The 21,583-nt window shown below is 53.6% G+C and overlaps 1 protein-coding gene across 1 annotated transcript in view; it reads left to right on the top strand.

Moving 5' to 3' along the window:
• The window catches only part of SEMA5B (semaphorin 5B), a gene marked incomplete at its 3' end in the record, with an annotated part of 41,577 nt that extends 20,912 nt beyond the window's left edge, over nucleotides 1–20,665 (top strand). The window contains exons 4-21 of the mRNA XM_080696144.1: nucleotides 2,601–2,663; nucleotides 2,968–3,066; nucleotides 3,548–3,761; nucleotides 4,640–4,925; nucleotides 6,795–6,930; nucleotides 8,214–8,421; nucleotides 8,532–8,739; nucleotides 15,997–16,114; nucleotides 16,247–16,428; nucleotides 17,515–17,658; nucleotides 17,806–17,953; nucleotides 18,040–18,265; nucleotides 18,370–18,588; nucleotides 18,969–19,139; nucleotides 19,235–19,384; nucleotides 19,684–19,728; nucleotides 20,102–20,307; nucleotides 20,507–20,665. Coding sequence (XP_080552270.1) covers nucleotides 2,601–2,663; nucleotides 2,968–3,066; nucleotides 3,548–3,761; nucleotides 4,640–4,925; nucleotides 6,795–6,930; nucleotides 8,214–8,421; nucleotides 8,532–8,739; nucleotides 15,997–16,114; nucleotides 16,247–16,428; nucleotides 17,515–17,658; nucleotides 17,806–17,953; nucleotides 18,040–18,265; nucleotides 18,370–18,588; nucleotides 18,969–19,139; nucleotides 19,235–19,384; nucleotides 19,684–19,728; nucleotides 20,102–20,307; nucleotides 20,507–20,665 — 2,982 coding nt within the window. The remainder of the gene's footprint in view (nucleotides 1–2,600; nucleotides 2,664–2,967; nucleotides 3,067–3,547; nucleotides 3,762–4,639; nucleotides 4,926–6,794; nucleotides 6,931–8,213; nucleotides 8,422–8,531; nucleotides 8,740–15,996; nucleotides 16,115–16,246; nucleotides 16,429–17,514; nucleotides 17,659–17,805; nucleotides 17,954–18,039; nucleotides 18,266–18,369; nucleotides 18,589–18,968; nucleotides 19,140–19,234; nucleotides 19,385–19,683; nucleotides 19,729–20,101; nucleotides 20,308–20,506) is intronic.
• Between the last annotated feature and the right edge of the window lie 918 nt (nucleotides 20,666–21,583).

Raw genomic sequence — 21,583 nt, 5'->3', positions numbered from 1 at the left:
TTACGTTCAGTATTGGGGATGGAACCCAGGGGCATTCTACCTCTGAGCTTTACCCCAGCCCTAATTTTTATTCTTTATTTTGAAAGAGGGTCTCACTGAGTTGCAGAGGGCCTAAGTAGCTGAGGCTGGCTGCAAACTGCAATCTTCCTGTCTTAGCCTCCCAAATGATGGAATTACAGCCATGCACCACGATGCCCGGCTCAATGTCACTTTAAAGTGGCAACAGGAAACAGGTCTGTCTTTTACCCTTTTTTTATTTTAAATTTTTTATTGGTCTATTATATTCATACATCATATTGGGGTAAAAAAATTGTGTGTACATACATGTACACATCACTGATTTAACCCCTACCCAATTCCCATCTCAATCCCTCCCCGTCCCTCCTTCCCTTGCTTGGCTTAGTGATTGACTTGGATATGTTTAAGTACATTGTGTGTTTTAGAGATTTTCCTCTTCCCCCCTCCTTTCTCCTCCTTTAGATTGTCTTGTTTGCTCCTCTAGGATTTCCTTTTTCATCTAGAGTTCCTCCTATGACCCATTTCTCCCTAACTCTCACATATTAGGGGAAGCACCTGCTTTCTTATTTCTTGTGACTGACTAATCTCACTTAGCATCATGTCCTCCAGTTCCATCCATTTCCCTGGAAATGATGCACGTACATATTCTTTTGGGGGCATTTGGTTTAGTGTTAGGTTCAGGAAATCTGGTCACAGGAACAGGCTGCAGGATGTGGCAGGAAGAGTTCACTCAGCTCTGGGGTCCATTGTCCCGCTTTGCATCTTGGGTTTGTTACATATTAACTACATGATGTTGGTCAAATGGCTCAGCCTCTCTGGGCGTTTGATTTCTTGCCATTATGTTAACCGAAAGGTCATGTGTTTCACTAGCCATTTCAGGCATCAAAAGAGTGAGAGTGTGTTGAGTCCCTGGCCTTGAAAAGTGCCTGTCCCACTGTGGAGCTCAGTGTGACTTTAACTTTTTTTTTTTTTTTTTTTTTGGTGGTACTGGGGTTCCTGGAAACCCTTCTACCTCCAGGCTACACTCCCAGACCTTTTTTTTTGGGGGGGGGGACAGAGTCTCTTAAGCCAGAGCGGCTGGCTTCGAACCTGCGTGATCCTCCTGTCTCCACCTCCCAAGCGCAGGGATTACAAGCATGTGCCACCACGCCCGGCTGACTTTTTAAAAAATTGTGCACACCTGCCACTACTGGTCCCTTCAATGTGCCCAGGAATCCCAAGGCCCAGGAAGGCCCACTTGCCCACCCAGTCCTCAGCAGCTGCCTGCTGCCTGGAGCTTTCGCCGGATATCTGCATTGTCTGTGGGCCCTTGTAAGGTCTTGGAGAGGCAGAGGCTGGAGCTCTAGGCCTGGTATGGCAGGATGAGCCGGGTTTGCTCACAGTTCTGAGAGGAGGCCTTGCCAAACTCACCACACAGCTCCTGAATCCTGGGTCTGCAGAAGCCAGCCTCCCTCTGTCCCCTAAAGCAGCCATCTCAGGCGTGGGTGGCCTGGCCTGGAAAGCTGAGAACAGTCCTGTGGCTCTTCTCCCATCCCTGCCTCCGTATCACAGCTAGAGCAGCTTTGCTAGCAATTAAAAGCAGGTGGGCTTTTTCTCCAATTGGATAGGACAGCTGCTGGCTCTAGACTCCCTCTCCCAGGACAGGTCGACAGTTCATGCTTATACATGTGACCCAGAAATATATAACGAGCCCCACCAGGGCTGTGGCATGGCCCGGGTGAGAAGGGGCGGCTCCTCCCTCCAGCTGCTGTTCAGAGAGAGTAGGAGGAAACAGATGAAGGAGAAGGGGGACCCTGGGTGGGGGACAGTCCCCTGCTAGGGCTGTGAGTATGCCAAAGCTGCATCCCCAAACACCTTCCCTCAAGACAGAGTGTGAGGGAGGCCTCTGGGGAACCAGAGTGGGGTGTGTAGGCAGGGGTGGGGGTGGGGAGGGCAATCCCTGGCCCTTGAGACACTGGGATGAAGAGGAAAGTCACACTGAGCCTTTGGCATGAGTGGACCACATCTCCCACCCTTGCTGTACCACGTGCCAGCTGTGTGATCTTAGCCACTCAGAACCTCAGTTTCCCCGGCGGTCAACAGGGAAAAGTACACTTTGAAGAGCTGTGGTAGAAAAAGTAAATCTCCCATTTCTAAAGTTTGCAAAGTCTAGCCTTTCAAGAGAGAACCCACTGGCCTCCCACTCACTAGGGATATCTGGCTCTAATGGAGGCACAGCTCATGCTTCCTGCTAAGGGCCCAGCTTGTACTCAAGGTCCCTCTTGGCCACTTGCAGCTCCCTGGCTGGCCTGGGGAGGTTCTGGGGCAGCTGTGTGGGGATGACAAAAAAAACAAACAAACAAACTAGGAAGGCACCTCAGGCCTCCCGTGCCCCCAAGCAGGCCCCTCATCAGAGGGCCTGGTCAATGGCCCCTGAGGAAGGGCATCTGGGGACCCTCCCAGGTCCCTCAAATGTGATACGAGGAACCCTTGGCTCTCAGGCTGCCCTCATCCTTTTCCTGTCCACTCCAACACCGGCCACTTCCTGCCCTGGTGGGGAGTGGCAAGAAGGGAGCCGTGTGACCCCTGTGTTCCTCCCACAGGCCACAGAGTGGGCCTCCAACGAGGACACGCGTCGCTCCTGCCAGAGCAAAGGGAAGACCGAGGTAGGCGGCCTGGGTGGCCCTGGAGTCCCGTTTGGAGCTGTCAGGAGGTGTGTGGTTGTGGGAAATGAGGGACCCCATGTGGGTGAGAGGTTACCTGCCCCACAGGGGGATGCTGGGGGTCCCATGAGCAGGTAAGGGGAGAGCAGGGATAGCTCCAGACCCAGCTAGATGTCCACAGTGTGGATCTGGGGAGGAAGTGTCCTAGGTTGTTGCTGGTTGGTGTCTGTGAGAAGGTGTTGTAAGGAGAAGTCACCCAGCCCGGAACCTGCCGAGCTACACCTCTATCCCTTTCCTTCTTCCTCAGGAGGAGTGTCAGAACTACGTGCGGGTCCTGATCGTCACCGGCCGGAAGGTGTTCATGTGTGGCACCAATGCCTTTTCCCCGGTGTGCTCCAGCAGACAGGTGGGCCGCCCAGGGCTGGCGGAGTTCTCTCCCCCAGGCATTCAGCCTTGGAACATGGTTGCCAAATGTGGCAGAGAAAACCAGACTCAAAAGCAAAACGAGCAAAGGGTGCCCAGATAGATTTGAAGTTTCAGTTGAATGAAAAATGACATCTTAGCCTAAGTATGTCCCATGCAACATTTTGGAACAAAGTTTTTCGTTCTTCATTTGAAATTCAAATTTACTTTGGCCTTCTGTATTTTGTCATCAGCCTTACCTTGGAGGATCCACCTGGTGGCCAGGTGGAGCTCGTGGCAGAACTTACCCTCCATGACAGCTGCTCCCTCAGAGGGACAGCGGTGTGGGCAGTGAGGAGGACTCCTCATCAGAGGAGAGACCCAGAAATACCAGGGGCTCAGGAAGAGGCAGAACTGTGGGATGGAAAGAACGGGCAGCCCTGGGAACTCGGGAAAAAGCGTCCCCTTCATCCCACTGTCCCCAGGTGGGGAACCTCAGCCGGACTATTGAGAAGATCAACGGTGTGGCCCGCTGCCCCTACGACCCGCGCCACAACTCCACGGCTGTCATCTCCTCCCAGGGGGAGCTCTACGCAGCCACGGTCATTGACTTCTCGGGTCGGGACCCTGCCATCTACCGCAGCCTGGGCAGTGGGCCACCGCTGCGCACTGCCCAGTATAACTCCAAATGGCTCAATGGTAAGGCCCGGCCCCAGGCAGCTCCCTCCTTCCTGCCTCATCTCTGCACCGATTCACACCTGCTTCATCGAGGAAGAAGCCCGGGGAATGGCAGGTGTCTGTCATGACCAAAGCACAGTGGAGATGGGCTCCAGATAAGATCACAGATATCCAAGGACTCAGGCAGATGGAGAGAGTTAGGAACTGGTTAGTAAAAGTAGTTATGGGAGATCCAGGCATGGTGGTACATGTTTGTAATCCTAGTACTTGGGAGGCTGAGACAGGGAGATCAAAGGCCTAAGACCATTCTCGGTAACTTAAGACCCTCAGCAACTTAGCAAGACCCTGTTTCAAAATACAAAATAGAAAAAGGCCTGGGGGTGTAGCTTGGAGGTAGAATGCTCCTGAGTTCAATCCCAGTACAGTAAGAAGAAAAAAAAAAGTAGTTATGGAAAAGAAGAGGTTCAGAGAGGAGGTCGGTAGGAATTTTCAGCCCTTGGGATTGAATCTGTTTCTCCTCCACTAACTAGCTGTGTGATCTTGAACAATCACTTCTCTGGGTCATGATGTCTCTTATCTGTAACATAGGTATAATTCTAGGACTTACTCATGTATCTTAATGAGAATTAAATGGGTTAAGCCGTATAGGGTACTTATGATAGTGTCTGACACTTGGTGAGTGTCTGACAACACATGTTAACATTAGTATAGCTGTACTTTGTACTGGAGGTGGGAAAGGGGCTAGAGCCCCTGGGTGACCAAGCTGGTAGGCAGCGAGTGTCAGGATGCCCATGTGTGTACAATGAGCTGGTTCAGTCTTCCCCTCCCTCCTTGCTGACCTGATCCACCTGTTCCTGTTCCTGTTCCTCCTCCCCGGCCCTGCCCATCTTCACCCCTAGAGCCAAACTTTGTGGCAGCCTATGACATCGGGCTCTTTGCATACTTCTTCCTGCGGGAGAACGCGGTGGAGCACGACTGTGGGCGCACCGTGTACTCTCGGGTGGCCCGAGTGTGCAAGAACGATGTGGGGGGCCGCTTCCTGCTGGAGGACACATGGACCACCTTCATGAAAGCCCGGCTCAACTGCTCCCGCCCGGGCGAGGTCCCCTTCTACTACAATGAGCTGCAGAGTGCCTTCCACCTGCCTGAGCAGGACCTCGTCTACGGAGTCTTCACCACCAACGTGTGAGTCCCTGCCCTTGGCCGCCATGCCCACCATGCCAGGACTCACTCTGCCTGATCTTGCAGCCTGGTGGGCTCGGGGGTCCCTCTCAGAGTCCTTGTTTCCTCGTGTATGAGTGGGGATGGCTTGTCTGGGGATTTGTGGCTTATGGCCTCTGTAATGGTAAGTACTTGGTTGGGTTGCTGAGAACCGCAGGCCTGGGCCAGATGTTCAAAAAGCAAGAGGAGCTGGATCAGGCTCCATAAAGGGGGCTTGCTGGTGGTGAAAGTGGAGGAGACTGCCTTGGATGTGGGGGGCATCCTGGGAGGGCCCCAGAGCAGCAGCTTCTCAGAGAGCTCCAGGGTCTCTTCCAACCTCAGGACTTGGTGATTCTGTTAATCCAGCCAGCGGAGGGGGTAGTCTGGCAATCCCATCCTGGCCAGCACTGAAAAGATGGGCTGGGATTTCAAGCTCCTTTTGTTTCTTTAGGTGTGAGGAAGGGTGACCTTAACAGAGATCAAGAGACCCTCTTCCTACAGCCTCCTTCTGGGGAGATGTAAAAAAGCAGGTAGTTTTCGTGAAGGGATGAATGGGCACCAGAAGCCAAGGAGAGCATTTGTTAGACAATATGCTGCATTGGGTTCTTTGTAAGGATGCCAAAAACCTTTGAGCCAAGCCGGGTGTGGTGGCACACACCTATAATCTCAGTACTTGGGATGCTGAGACAGGAGAATTGCAAGTTCAAGGCCACCCTGATAAGTTAGTGAGACCCTGTTTCAAAAAAAAAAGTAAAAGGGGCTTGGGTGTACAGCTCAGAGGCAGAGTAGCCCTGGCTTCAATCCCCAGTACCAAAATAAAATGTGAGTCAGCATCAGGTCACCACTCTGCTTATACCCTAAGGGGTCTGACCTTTCTCCTAAGGGCAAGGAGAAGTTACTGAAGAGTTTGAGGTAGGTGAGAGACCAGTTTGGTCGTATGTTTTGAAACCCTCTGCTGTGTGCAGAATGGATTAGGAGCCTACACAGGCCTCCAGGAGACCACTAGGGACAGGGCAGCATCCTGGGGGCATGGCGGGGCTGGGGCCAGGCAGAGGCAGAGGGAAATGGACATTTTTGGGAGAGGGACCAAATGCAGCGACTAGGACTGGACACATTGATGTGCTGGTGTTGCCACTCTCATGGAGATCTGTGACTCACACCGAAAGGGCCATCTGGCTCAAGGAGTTGCAGACTGCAGCATAAACCAATGGCTTGGTAAATGGTTATTTAATAAATAAACTGGAATAGAATAGAATAAAAATATCACAGTAGAATGTTTTTAGAGTAAGTACTATTTCATGAAACTTCAACCTAGATGTGGGTATTATACCAAGTTGTAATGAAAAATATATTTTGTACTGTGGGCCATGGACTAACATGTTTAAAAACCACTGATGAGCCGGGCGTGGTGGTGCACTCTTGTAATCCCCGTACTTGGGAGGCTGAGACAGGAGGATGAGGTTCGCAGATAGCCTCAGTTACTTAGTGAGGCCCTTTGTAACTCAGCGGGACCATGTTTTAAATTAAAGAATAAAAAGTAGGTCTGGGGCATAGCTGGGAGGTAGAATGCCCCTGAGTTCCAACCCCAGTACTGCCAAACAAACAAACAAACAAACAAACAAACAAACCACTGATAGTCTTTCTGTCTCCCATGGCTAAGGGAATGGGATGAGGAAGTAACACAGAACACCCGCCAGTGCTTCTTGTTGGTGGCTGTCCTGGGGAGTTGCAGAGCGTGAGGACCACATCTCCTTCAATGACACCCCATGGTACCAGGCCCCTCCTAGGTCCTTAACTGGCAGAACAGCTGGAGCTTAGAGGAGGGGCATCATCCTACCTCCTCTTGTCTTTCAGAAACAGCATCGCCGCCTCCGCTGTTTGCGCCTTCAACCTCAGTGCCATCTCCCAGGCTTTCAATGGCCCATTTCGCTACCAGGAGAACCCCAGGGCTGCCTGGCTCCCCATCGCCAACCCCATCCCTAATTTCCAGGTACAGCTCCCCCCTCCCAAATGCCAGGCACAAGCTGACTTCCAGTTGCTTAGTGCAGAGACACACCAGCCCAGTCTCTGCTGGTCTCCACCCACCTATGGGGTCTGTGATGGTCCCCTAAGAAGGGAGTAACCTTTCAGATAGTCATTGAGAAGGGGAGAGTGGATGAGAGGGAGAGAGAGGGAGCTCTCCCTGAGGTGTCTTGAAATGTGACCCCACACCTCCAGGAAGGCAGGATGGGCCCTCAGCTCTACAAAGCTAGGGGGGCGGGAGAGGACTACACAAGCCAGGTCTGGCCAGAATTTGGGAATGTTTAGCTGGAGCTTATTTTCTGTGTGCCCAGCATGGGTGTTAATGCCTAGCAGGTCTCTGAGTGCTAGGGGTGGTCAGTCGTGGGTGTTGTGAGCACCCCCCATCCTAGGATGGGGTGAGAAACAAGAGGGCAGACTTTCTTTTTTTTTTTTTTTTGGTGGTACTGGGGTTCCTGGAAGCCCTTCTTTCTCCGGGCTACACTCCCAGACCTATTTTTACATTTTTATTTGGAAACAGGGTCTCCTAAGCCAGCGCGCGCGGCTGGCTTCGAACCTGCGCGATCCTCCTGTCTCCGCCTCCCAAGCGCGGGGATTACAAGCGTGCGCCACCACGCCCGGCTGAGGGCAGACTTTCTAATAATGCTTGACTTTCATGTTCAACTTCCTGCCCCAGACATGCTGTGAAGCTGGGAATGATTCAGGCTTTGCAGTCCAGCAATCCTGATGGAGATCTACCCTGTCTCTGTGACCTGTGTGTCTCAGGTCATCCAACCTCCTTGAGTCTCCTCTTCCTTATTGGAACTAGGGATAATACCTCATAGATATGTGTAAAGGTTCATATGCCTGCAATGTAGTAGGTGCTCTATAAAACATGGTTGTCTTTCAGCCTCAGATTAGAGACATAGGAACTTTATGCTGGTAGGGACACAGGAAAGGTAAAATAAAGCTTAGCCCGATGTGGCAGAGGGGCACCTGTGAAACAGTATAAAACCCCAGGACATAGTGTCCACACTATGTTTTGACATAGTCCAGACCCCTTCACCCTCCCCTTTTCTCTTCCCCAATCCTGGCAGGTCCAGACTCATTCTCTTAGTTCCCTGGAAAGGGTTCAGGGGACCCAGCAGCGGCACTGGGTGAAGGGGGGAGGTTTGGAGAATTGGCCTGTGTTGGAGGCCACCGTGTTACAGTAAGGAAGCGGGTGGGATCGCAGCGGCGTGGGGGCTGGCGCGAGTGACCCTCTCCCCGCCGCAGTGCGGCACCCTGCCCGAGACCGGCCCCAACGAGAACCTCACAGAGCGCAGCCTGCAGGACGCGCAGCGCCTGTTCCTGATGAGCGAGGCCGTGCAGCCGGTGACGCCCGAGCCTTGTGTCACCCAGGACAGCGTGCGCTTCTCGCACCTCGTGGTGGACCTCGTGCAGGCCAAGGACACGCTCTACCACGTACTCTACATCGGCACGGGTGAGCTGGTCACACCCAACCTGCGCTGCAGGTGCGGAGGCGGTGGCAGGGCGGGGGCGGGGCTGCGAGGTTCCTCGGCCTTCAGGGCCCCCTTCATCTGGACCCCCCAGAGTCCGGCACCATCCTGAAGGCGCTGTCCACCGCCAGCCGCAGCCTCCGCGGCTGCTACCTGGAGGAGCTGCACGTGCTGCCCCCCGGGCGCCGCGAGCCCCTGCGTAGCCTGCGCATCCTGCACAGCGCCCGCGCGCTCTTCGTGGGGCTGAGCGACGGCGTGCTGCGGGTCCCGCTGGAGAGGTGCGCCGCCTACCGCAGCCAGGGGTAAGCGGGCCGTCGGGGGGCGCATCTTTGCAAGGTTCCCGGATGTGTGCCTCTGGACAAGTCACTTAACCTCGCTGTACCTTGGTTTCCTCCTTGTAAAATATCTTGCAGGGGTTTGCGGGGCTAATTGGGATAACCGCAGAAAGCACACATCACTGCCTCAGAGTGATAAACGTGCTTCCTGAATTGTGGTGGCTGTGGGTCTCCCAGTTGGCAACGCCGTCATCTATCTCTAGCCCACTTGATTTATTCTGAGTTCCTGCAGTTCAGAAAGAGGTATTTATCTTTGAAACCACAGCACTTACTGCCCAGATGTGGGGGCAGGTGGGAGGTGATGCTTGGAGTTACCGGGTCTTTGCCCCTTCCCTTCTTAGAAGAGGCAGAGAGGGCTGGCTGGGAGGCAGCGCAAGGAGCCGCTGGAGGAGCTGGTGGGGCTGCCCACTGCTTCTGAGATCCAGTCTCCATGGCAGGGCTTCAGGTGGAAGCCAAGAGTTGTCCACAGTGGCGCCAGTATTTAAGGGGGGGAAACCTGAGCAAATGAAAGGGGACATATCCCAGACTCCTACTAGAAGCTACCCCGAGCTGCCTCGCCTCCTTCTGTGATCATGAAAAGCTGGCAGAGGCTCAGCCGCTGGACTTCTGTAGCCTTTGCAAGAGTACACCTGGCTGTGCCATCTGTCCTTGGGCTTTGGGGAATGGTGTCCATTCCCGTTGTTCTCCAGTTCCGGTAGGGGTGGGTTGTGCTGGGAGCTAGACACTGGCTTGCAGGCAGAGGGGAGGGAGCTGTTGGTCATGGTCTGGCAGCCAAGGAAGGGGAGGCCAGTAGGCAGATTTAGGCTCCCCTCAGCCCCGACACATAGCTCCATCAGCAAATCAGCACACATTTACAGAGCCCTGGCACATTCGGGGCACTTTGCAAGGGCTGTTGGTATAAGATAAGGCAAGATGAATAGCCTCCATCCTTACTTCCCTCAAAGCTCTGGATATCTGCTTAGGGAGAGAAACCACCTGTGTCCACCACAAAGCTAGAGACAGAGGGTGCAGCGGGAAGGATCCCTAGGTAGAATCAGGCACACCTGGGGACCCATCTCATCTACTGGCTGTATGGTATTAAATAGGCTCCTTAACCTTTTTGAGCTTCAGCTATCTCATCAGGAAAATGGAGGGAAATTGGATGGAATGATGTTTCACTGAGGCAGTTGTTGAAAGGATTGGGACTGGTACTCATGAAGTGTCTAGTCTGGCAAATCATAGGTGATAACTAGTATCCTGATTCCTTTTTTAAAAATCTCTTCAATCACACTGAGGAGTCCAAGCCTCCTGGGCTCTCTGGAGTCTGGGATTCTGTGACATTGATATGGGACAGAGCTGCTTAGCAATGAATCAGGACTACCCGCTGGCAGCACTGCCTTCATCTCTTGTGTTCTTTTACACCTGCGTTGTCATTAAGCTTTTCACATATGTCTTGTTCTTTAAGAGGTTCTAAACCCTAAAGCACAAACCCAAGTGTCCCAGGAATTTTTTTATACTCCACTAGGGAGCCCCGCTGAGCCCAGGGCACAAAATGGCCTTCCACACAGGACTGATCCTGCTGTTGACAGATTATGTGGCCTGAGAGGAGGCTGCCGTGAGAGAGGTGTGGGAAATGTGACTGAAAAGTGGACTGAAGCCCTCTGCGAATGCCAAGGGGGGATTTGGACCTGAACCCCGTGGCTGCAGGCACTGGGGTGGTGGTGGAGCAGTGGGGTGGAGTCTCAGGATGCATGGAAAGGTGCTTTAGAAGGATGAACAACATTGTCATGGGGCAGATGGGGCCAGGATGAGTTAGTGTGGTTCTAACCTGGATAGGAAGTCCTAGGGACTGCAGTTGAATGAGAAGAACAAAAGGTTCCGGGCCCTTTCCCCACTCACAGGCATCTATAGAGGGGATGGAGAGATTGTGTACAGCCTGAAACACTCCTACCCTGCAGGCCAGTTTGGAGTCTGATGCTTTCGTCCTATCTGGTTCTTGAGTTTGAGAAGGAGCCCTTGAAGCATACAGTGAAAATCTAGCCATACAGCTCCAAGTGAATCCAAAACCATAAAGGGCAGAGTCACATTATTGCAAGGTTAATAAATGCCCCATGCAAGCACATGCAGTTGCCTAGCTGTGCACCCCAGGTGTCTGGGAGCTGAATGCCAGTCAGTTTATCAGAATCGGTGCTGTCACGGCATGTGTGTCACAGAATTTCACTGTGTCCTAGGATAGACATTGCATGCTTGTTTCCACGTTCCTTCTAGAGCTGACAGGAGGGTGAGGGTGGGAAAGCACAGGTGCCGGTAAGCCCCTCCTCTGCCCAGGGTCCGGGAGCTTGTCCCCATCCTCCCCTTCACTGGGGCAAATCTCAACCCCATGGGACACAACCAAGAGCCTGGCCTGGCCAGAAAGGCTCAGGGCTCACATGAGGAGATGCAAGGGGAATGATCCGCTGGCTGGCTCTATACAGTAGATGTGTTATGCTTGAATAATCCTTTCTTCTTGGAGTCTGATCGCTCTGCAGGGGTGGGGAGATCATCTACCCCAGCTCACTTACAGATCCCATCTGCCTGCTCCTGGAGCACAGGAGAGGCCCACACTCAGAGGGCATTGCCTCCCACCAGGACCCTGTGCCTCTGCAGTCTTAAGTAATGGCCGCTTGCTCGCAAGCCCTGGGGAAACCCTTCCACCTTGGACAGCTCCCACTGTGACAGTATTGCTCCTTGGAGCTGGAATCGGCCTGTTTAAAATGTCCACCATTCATCTCTGTCCTGCTTCTGAGACCATGGAATGAACCTGTTCTCTTTTGTAATGGCTGCTTGAGACATGCAGTAAAAAAGGGGGGCATGGTGATATATTATTAGCCTGATGGCTCTTTTTATGAAAAGAACTCTAAATCGTCTCTCCTTTCTAGAGTCAGAGACACACTCTAACTCTTCTGCTTGGAGCTTTCATTTTCTTAGGAGTGTTCTCTGTTTTGTTAGCTTTGACTTGGCCTTTGGCCAAAAGCAGCAAGCATGTATCTACCTGGGCCAGAGAGGCAGCAGCCTCCTCGAGTTATCCACAACAAGAGTGTCCAGACACAGGCCCCAGGGAGTCTTGAAAGCACCCTCAGGCTACCAGGGCCAGCGGAGGGACAGAGCAGGCTGTCCACGGAGAATCTGATCTCTGCTTTCTTCTCTGAGACTTGACAGAGACAGGAGAGGGTGAGGGCTTGGGAAGGGGAGGCTGGGGCCAGGGTCTACTCCACATTTTTCTTTCTTTCTTTCTATAGTCAATATTGGGGAAACAAGGCACTTCATCTCTTCACTTGGGGCCATGACAAAAGTAGCCCTGGAAAGGTTAGTTCTCAGCCATGGCTGTTCTTTAGAGCCACCTGGGGAGTGTTTAAAGGATTCTACTGCCTGGGCTGTGTCCAGGCCCAAAGCTCAGATAGAGAGCTTGTTTTGTTTGCTTAAGCATTTTAAGAGATGCCCAGGAGATTCCTGTTTGCATTTCAAGTTGGAACTACTGCTCTAGAACTGGAGAGTGAGGCCCTAGAGGAAGAAGTAGCATGAGGCCCATTAAGTTCCTCCATAATCATACACTTTTGTGTTATATAAGCTGATTCAAATGTCTGCCCTTAGCCATTTTCTCTGCTGGCAGATATTAGGTTTTTGTTGTTGTGTTCTTTTTTTGGTACTGGGGATTGAACCCAGGAGTATTCCACCTCCGAACTACATCCTCAGCTCTATTTCGATTATTATTAATTTTTATTTTGAAACAAGATCTCCTTAGGTTGCTGAAGTCAGCCTCAAACCTGCAATCCTCCTGTCTCAGCCTTCCAGATACTAAGATTAGAGGTGTGTGCCACCATGGCTGGCCACACATTTGTTTTTGACATAGAGAAACTTATTTGTTATTATTACTCATCACAAGTCATGGCCAATTATTTTTTGCCCATTAATGTATGTTGATTGTAAAGTGCCACATCAGCTGCTGGTGGAGTTTGTACCCCTTCCTAGTGGCTATGGGAAATAAACTGCAGTGTGCAGGCTTCGCTGAATTTGTTTCTTTGTTTGTTTTTGCAGCACTGGAGATGGAACCCAGGGGTATTCTACCTCTGAACTACACCCCAGCCATATATTTTATTCTTTACTTTGAAACAGGGTCTCACTGAGTTGCAAAGGGCCTCACTTAAGTAGCTGAGGCTGTCCACGAACTGTTATCCTCCTGTCTCAGCCTCCCAATCACTGGGATTACAAGCGTGTGCCACCACGCCCAGCTCACTAATTCTGACTGGTTTAATCTGCTGTCCAAATGTCACCCCGTGAGCAGAGTTCCAGAGCCACAGGTTGCAGGGACTCCTTGTGCAATTAGAGTATATCAAGTCCCATGATGTCCAGTTTGAGATATTCTGCCCAAATACCCTCAGGACAAACTGCTGGTCCCAGGGGAAAACAGGAGCACACCTACAATGAATAGAAAGGGACAGGCTCACTGGCAGCAGGTGGGTGCTCCCTGGGAACCAGTGAGGGCCTCCCCTACTGAGGCCCAAGCATTGCCTCCCTTACACCAAGTCGCTGGTCGGCCCCCAGCAGGTACAACACTGTGGTCAGCCTCTTCTGGTGACCAGGAGAAGCCACCCCTTCTTCTTTGTCAAGTCTCTTACAATTACCTCCCTTTTTCTCCTGGAGCCTGACATGACCTTTGGAATTCACTGAACATTAAAAAACAAACAAATAAACAAAAAACCAACTCACCTGGGAAGTGACTATCCCTAAAGCTTCAAGAGAAAAGAAAAATTGTATCCCAGAGATGCCAACAGCTGCAACCCCTTGGCTGTTCTGTGTATCCCTTGGGCCCCAGCATCCTTGGCCCCTGTGGCCAAAATCTCTCATGTAACAGTGTGGACTCTCCCTCCTGTCTCCTCTGCCTTCTTTGCAGTCTGGCACCTCCTTCTCAAACCTCTCTGTTTTCTAACCTCCAATTTTGGAGCCCCTTTCCTAGTGCTCTCTCAACCCTCTCCAGCACATCTGGCCAGAGGAGGTGGGGGAAGGAAGCAGAAGAGTCCAGGGACTGCCTGGGGTTGGCAGTTGGCTTTCTGGGGGTTGGAGAGACCCTCCTTCTGCCCCAGGATCTGATATTCTCTACATCATAATGTGGCAAATCAGCCACAGACTCCATAATCCTCATAGTCTCTTTTTCTTCCCCTTGAAGCCCTGCTAGCAGATATTTAAATTTCTTGTTAAAAAATGTAAAAGATACATTACATGAATAAATCAGAACAAGAAAAGGAAGAAAGGACCCTAGAATATGAGAAGTGGAGGCAGCTGGGACCTGCATTGGTGTGTGAACCCTCATCTTTTCTGGGCCACTGCAGAGAGAACAGCCCTGAGGCCAGGGAGAGGGGCTTGGATATGACCCGTTCCTGGCAGGTGAGCTCATTCTTAGGATGCTGAAGCACTGAACTGTGTTTTCTGTCACCGAACGGCACAAGTGTGGGAAAGCCCCAGGCGACCCGGTACTGTATCCAGGTGTCTCCTGACCATTTTTTTTTTTTTTAGGTGTTTTAGAGAAATTCTTTTTTCCTTTGGGGAGATGGAACCACATTCGATCAGTGTGTAAAATTAGACACAACCTCCAGCTGGGAGGCAAGAGAGGAAGAACATGGTTGAGAAGCTCTAGTATGACCTCAGCTCTATGATATAGTTTGTGTGATTACCTCTCTCCTCTCCTTTGTACAATAAAAGGTTGTACTATAGATCCCAGTGATTCTCAACCAGACTTATTTCAGAATTGACCAGGGAGATTGTGTATGTGTGTGTGTTAATAAGAGTTCAACCCAGGGGTATTCTGCCTCTGAGTTACACCCCCAGCCCTATTTTATTTTTTATTCTGAAACAAGGCAGGGCCTCACTACATTGCTGAGGCTGGCTGTGAACCTGTGATCTTCCTGTCTCAACCTCTAAAATACTGGGATTATGGGCATATGCTACCACACTCAGCCCCAGGGAGATCTTAAAAACCACCCCCCATGAACATTCCAAAGGTTCTTGAGTGATTCTCATGTGAGGTAGGGTCAAGAACCACTTTAAAGTCTCCATCTTGCCGGGTGTGGTGGCGCATGCTTGTAATCCCAGCATTTGGGAGGCGGAGACTGGAGGATCATAGTTCGAGGACAGCCTCAGCTACTTAGTGAGGCTCTTTGCAACTCAGTGAGACTCTGTTTCAAAATAAAGAATAAAAAAAAAAAATAGGGCAGGGGATGTAGCTTGGCAGTCGAATGCCCCTGGGTTCCATCCCCAGACCCGCAAAAAAAAAAAAAAAAAAAAAAAAAAAAAAAAAAAATCTCCATCTTAACCATAGCATCTGATTTACCTCTTTGAATATCAGTTACCAGCATCTGCTCCTGTGGCCCTACATGGGGAGAAAGGGGCGTCCATTCCTGGGGAAAGTAGTATAGTCTCTTGGCTAAGTGTGCAGTCTCTGGAGAGTTTGAGTCCTTGGTCAACTTCCTGGGTTTCCTGCATACCACATGGGAAGAGCAATGGATGGATATTTTATTTATTTATTTATTTATTTATTTATTTATTTATTTATTTATTTATTTATTTATTTATTTGCAGTACTGAGGATGGAACCCAGGGGCATTCTACCTTCAAGTGACATCCCCAGCCCTATTTTTTAGTCTTTATTTTGAAAAAGGGTCTCACTGAGTTACAAATGGCCTCACTCAGTAGCTGAGGCTGCCCACGAACCCGGATCCTCCTGTCTCAGCCTCCCGAATGCTGGAATTACAAGCGTGCGTCACCACGCCCAGCTTTGAGTAATGGATTTATATCACTGGTTGCTGCATTAAATTTATTTTTGTAAATTACTTACAATGAGCCGGGCGTGGTGGCGCATGCCTGTAATCCCAGCATTTGGGAGGCTGAGACCTGGAGGATCACGGTTCACGGACAGCCTCAGCTACTTAGTGAGGCCCTCTGCAACTCAGTGAGACCCGGTTTCAAAATAAAGAATAAAAAATAGGGCAGGGGGTGTAGCTTGGAGGTCAAATGCCCCTGGGTTCCATCCCCAGACCCGCAAAAAAAGAAATTACTTACAATGATGACTAACACACAATAGGTACACAGTTAAGTTAGTTGTAATCAGGAAGACAACTGGATAGAAAGGTGCTCAGAGGAAGATGTCCAGGGGGCTCTTGAGATGCAGGAAGGAAGCCAGTGGACCTGAGTCTCAGCACTCCCATCTGACAGGGCATGTCTGGGGGCACGGGACCCATACTGTGGCTGGGATGGAAAGCAGCAACGTTGCAGCACACTAGAGGACAGCTCCAACATGAGCCTGTGGATCCAGAACATCACCGCCTGTCCTGTGAGAACCCCTTTGTGCCTCCCTTGACCCAGGCTATGACTCCCCATCAGTATTCCCAAGTCCCTTGGGATCTCGTACCTTCCCTCCCCTGCCTCCTGTGATGGGGGTCCTACCACCTATGTGGGTCTGCAGGTGCGGAATGTGACTCGGGATGGGGGCTTTGGCCCTTGGTCACCATGGCAACCATGTGAGCACTTAGATGGAGACAACTCAGGCTCTTGCCTGTGCCGGGCCCGATCCTGTGATTCTCCCCGGCCCCGCTGTGGGGGCCTCGACTGCCTGGGGCCAGCCATCCACATCGCCAACTGCTCCAGGTATGTGAGGACAGGGCTCACGCAGGGACTGCCTCTGACTTGGGTGGGGAGAAATGGGCCTCCCCACCCAGGTGTTAGTATTAAGCTCCAGAAAGCACTCTGCAGGGCAGCGCCTAGGTCTGGACAGGTGGCTAATGTCTGAGGCAGGACACATGATCCCCGAATGAGTTTCCACACTAGTGGGAGAGAAAAGTTTCTACCTTATGACATCTCTTGATGCCAAGAAGAAGGCTAGGCAGGCATGGGAGTCACTCCCGGACAAAGGTTAGCCTCAGTAAGTATCCCAAACTTGAGGGAGAGCATGAAACAGTGGTGGTCCTGGACTGCACGGTCTGGAGGTGTGACCTTGGCCAGCTGCCTAACTACTCTGAGTTTTTCCAAGTGAGGGTTACAGTACTCACCCAAGAGCTGTTGAGAAGGTTAAAGGAGACAGTGTATATAAAGGGCTTGTAAATCTCTGCTACCTGGAGATTCCATAAAAGGATTGCAATAACTAACCCATAACTTGGGACACTCTTAAAATAACTACTTCCTACATGTTCACTAATTGTAGGAAATACAATCATTAGCCTTACTTTAAAGATAAGGCACGAGTGTCAGTGATTTGCCCAGGGTTATGCTGCCCAATAAGCAGTAGAGCTCAAATTTGATCCCTGGCATCAATGTGAAGTCCGGTGAGAGGGCAGAGCCTGTGGTTGTAGCAAAGCATGTGAGAGAAGAGGGGAGAGCTCAGGCTTGAATGGCTGACCAACGAAGAAGGCTGAAGGAGGGTAGCCGATTGTAAAGGTACCTGGGGCAGCCTTCTTGGAGGAGTGTTTAGATAGGGACCAGGTTCTATCTCTGTGTCCTCAGCCCTGAGCACAGCCTGGTATATGGACGAAGGCCCCCCAATACATGTTTGAGTCATGAATGAACCAACAAATGAAGGTATAAGTTGGCCTGAGATGACCTGAATAGGGGCTGGCCCTTCCTGATAAAAGTCCATCTGGCCCTTGTCACGTCCAGCCCTTCCTGACAAAAGTCCATCTGACCAGCTGCATACCCAAACCAGAGGGGCATCTGTCCCTGTCCTCTTCCACCCACCAGGAATGGGGCATGGAGCCCGTGGTCATCGTGGGCGCAGTGCAGCACGTCCTGCGGGATCGGCTTCCAGGTCCGCCAACGAAGTTGCAGCAACCCCGCGCCTCGCCACGGCGGCCGCATCTGCGTGGGCAAGGGCCGGGAGGAGCGGTGAGCTAGGACTCGGGGCTGGGTTGGGATGGCTGAAGACCTGCTGCCCCGAGGCCCCACCGGGCCTGGCCGGAGAGGGGCGCTCTCAGGGACCTTTTCAGGGTGGAAGTGCGCCTCCCTGGGGTGAATCCTCTCCCTCGTCCCCAGGTTCTGTAATGAAAACACGCCTTGCCCGGTGCCCATCTTCTGGGCCTCGTGGGGCTCGTGGAGCAGGTGCAGCAGCAACTGTGGGGGCGGCGTGCAGTCGCGGCGTCGGGCCTGCGAGAACGGCAACTCCTGCCCGGGCTGCGGCGTGGTGAGGCCCGGGGCTGGCGGGGCGCGCGGGGCGGGGCGGGCCCGGGCCCGGGCTCTGAAACCACCCCACCCCACCCCCACCCGAAGGAGTTCAAGACGTGCAACCCCGACGGCTGCCCCGAGGTGCGGCGCAACACGCCCTGGACGCCCTGGCTGCCGGTGAACGTGACCCGGGGCGGGGCGCGGCAGGAGCAGCGGTTCCGCTTCACGTGCCGCGCGCCCCTGCCCGACCCCCACGGCCTGCAGTTCGGCCGGCGGAGGACGGAGACCAGGACATGCCCGGCGGACGGCTCCGGAGCCTGCGACACGGACGGTGGGGCGCGCCCCCTCCGGGCCGGGGAGGCCCGCGGGCGGGCGGGCGGCTGGGCGGGCTGCACCCCTGTCCCGCGTCGCTGAGCCCCCCCCGACCCTCCGCAGCCCTGGTGGAGGACCTCCTGCGCAGCGGGAGCACCTCGCCGCACACGCTGAGCGGGGGCTGGGCCGCCTGGGGCCCGTGGTCGTCCTGCTCCCGGGACTGCGAGCTGGGCTTCCGCGTCCGCAAGAGAACGTGCACCGACCCCGAGCCGCGCGGCGGGGGCCTGCCCTGCGTGGGCGACGCCGCCGAGTACCAGGACTGCAACCCTCAGGCCTGCCCAGGTAGCCCCCCAAGGAGCCCCCGCCCGGGGCCACGCGCCGCCCCCGCCTCGCAGGCTCCACCCTGGAGCCCGGGGCGCGTCTCCCTGCCAGTTCTGGGCAAGGGACCCCGGGGCGGTTGTTGCTCTGCAGTGGACAAGGCAGCTACGTGGGTGGAGTAGAGGCTTTCCTCATCCTCGCCACTGGGTTAGTTGAATAATGAGTTCGATTTGAGGTCCCGCTGGTTTCTCTCCCTTCCCGTGTCTCTGCTGCTGCCTGCATTTCCCCTTCCACCCTGGGTCGGGGACACTCGCTGACAGTGTTCTGTTGGGTGGGGCGGGGAGAGTGTGGAGGTCAGTGGGACCCAGGGCAGCCCCTCCCTCATGCATGCCTTCCGCTTGCAGTGCGAGGGGCCTGGTCCTGCTGGACCGCGTGGTCCCAATGCTCAGCCTCCTGCGGTGGGGGCCACTACCAACGCACCAGGTCCTGCACCAGTCCCGCACCCTCTCCAGGTGAGGACATCTGTCTCGGGCTGCACACGGAGGAGGCGCTATGTGCCACACAGGCCTGCCCAGGTACTGGGCTGCCAGGGCTGGGGAGTACCATGGAGCCTCTTATCCCCAGCATGGGGGCTGGGGCACTCAACCTCATCCCAACCCTCAACCCACAGAAGGCTGGTCGCCCTGGTCTGAGTGGGGAGTATGCACCCAAGATGGAACCCAGAGCCGCAGCAGGCACTGTGAAGAGCTTGTCCCAGGACCCAGTGCCTGTGCTGGAAATAGCAGCCAGAGCAGGCCCTGTCCCTACAATGAGATTCCAGGTGAGTCCTTGTGTCAACACCTTTTCTGCCCAGAGCTCCCAACTTCCCCTTTTGCAGCTTGTGTCTTGAACCTGGGAAGCAGGATAAAACACCAAGGGATGGCTCACACCTGGGACACACTGCTGGCAGTCCTCATCCAGAGAATGGAGGAGGGGTCAGCAGAGAGGCAGAGTGCGGTGAAGGCTCCAGCCTGGCTCTGCAGCTCAGTGATGACCCGGCATCCAGAGCTGTTCCCAGCCAAGGAAGGAGCCCACCGCCCTCACCCTGCCCTGACACCTTCTCCACTTGTCTTCCTGCAGTAATTCTGCCTGCTTCCAGCATGGAGGAGGCCAACAGCTGTGGAGGTAAAAGAAGCCACTGTCTCCTCCACCCCACTCCAAGCCTGAATTCTTCCTGCCTCCTGCTCCAGACAGCCAAGCCTTGTGGCAGTCCCCAGTGCTTTGAGGCTGTTTGCAGGGTAGTCTGGGCAGTTTCATGTGTGCACCCAGCCAGGAGGCCATCAGCAGTCTATATCCAAGAAAGGTTATCCATCGCCAGATCCCCTGGTTCCAGAGGTTGTCCTATGAGAGAAGCCCCCCCTTGTGACAGGCTGCTCAGCCTCCCTGTTTCCTTTGGCTTTGGTCTCAAAGTTCCTCCTTTCCTGGATGTCCCAAAGCCTCCCATTGCTGTTCCCACTCACCGTGGCCCTTTTCTTACCGCCTGCCTGTCCCCCTCCAGGGTTCAACCTTATCCACCTGGTGGCCACAGGCGTCTCCTGCTTCCTGGGCTCTGGGCTCCTGACCTTGGCAGTATACCTGTCTTGCCAGCACTGCCAGCGCCAGTCTCAGGAGTCCACACTTGTCCATCCAGCCACACCTAACCACCTGCACTACAAGGGTGGGGGCACCCCCAAGAACGAGAAGTACACACCCATGGAGTTCAAGGTGGGAGCCTTCTTGTGGCAGCGGAGGGCAGGGGGAGGGGACAGTGGTCCTAGCTCTAAGGTGGTGTACTTAGGATGGGCAGTGGGATAGCCGTGGTGTGTGCAGGAGCACTGTAGCAGCCGCTGAAATGTTCTGGGACTCCCCATTCCCTTCCCCATCTCTCCCCTTAGCCCCTTATCTCTGGCTCTTTCTCCTACAGACCCTGAACAAGAACAACCTGATCCCGGATGACAGAGCAAACTTCTACCCACTGCAGCAGACCAATGTGTACACCACCACCTACTACCCCAGCCCGCTGAACAAGCCCAGCTTCCGGCCTGAGGCCTCGCCGGGACAGCGGTGCTTCCCCAACAGCTGATCCCACCGTCCTGGGACTTGGGCTCCTTGCCTTCCTGAGGCACAGAGCAGTGGAGATGAGGCGGTGGAGCCACTTTGGTTTTCTCCCTCTGCACTAGGCTGAGAACTTGCGCCTGGCCTGTGAGGGTCCCATCTGGCTTCAGAGAGCTATGGCTGGCGGTGACCATGGGGGAGAGGGCTGGCTTCAGGCTGGCATGTGGCTGCAGATCCAGCTCAGCCCAGGTCTCTCACGGCTCCCTTGTTGACCTACCATCACATTGACTCTCCCCTGCCACGTATAAGCAAGCTGTGGACCTACGTGAGGAATTGGAGAGTGGAATGGCAGGGGGGCAGGCTCTAGGTATGGGTTGGAAATGACATCCAGTGGCCACCATAAGCCACGTCTGCCCCTCTCTGGCCTGCCCCAAGAAAGGCCTGGGGTACATCCAAATTGTCTCTGAAAGGAACTAATCAAATGGCCCAGTGGCTCTGGATTCCTGCCCAGAGCTGGGCCATTGTGGTGCTGCCCCAATGTGACCTAGGGATCCAGTGCTGGTCCAGGTTGCCCACCTCTGCCAGTAGTCTGTCTTTTACCCAGGGACATCCTTCTGGTCAAAGGAGTGTGGACTGGGGACTGGAGGCCGGTCTTTGCTGAGAAGCCCTTCAATCTGACCTCGCCCTTAGAATACACACAAGGTGGCCCAGGAGGAAGGAAGGCTAAAGACCAAGGGAGGCAGAATGTGGCCTCTGTGCCTCTACGGAGACCATCTTCCAGTTGCTGCTCAATGGAGTTGTTGGCTGAGACCTGCTTGGGAGTCTCTGCTGGCCCCTCATCTATTCAGGAACACATGTGTACACACACACACACACACACACACACACACATGCACACACACACACTTGCCATCTGCTGCAGCCACAAAAAGGATCTTTGGCTGTG

Source organism: Muscardinus avellanarius, assembly GCF_963383645.1.
Source record: "Muscardinus avellanarius genome assembly, chromosome: 5".
NCBI lineage: Eukaryota > Metazoa > Chordata > Mammalia > Rodentia > Gliridae > Muscardinus > Muscardinus avellanarius.
The sequence above is the reverse complement of the archived record's forward strand: the minus strand, read 5'-3'. Positions and strand labels throughout refer to the sequence as shown.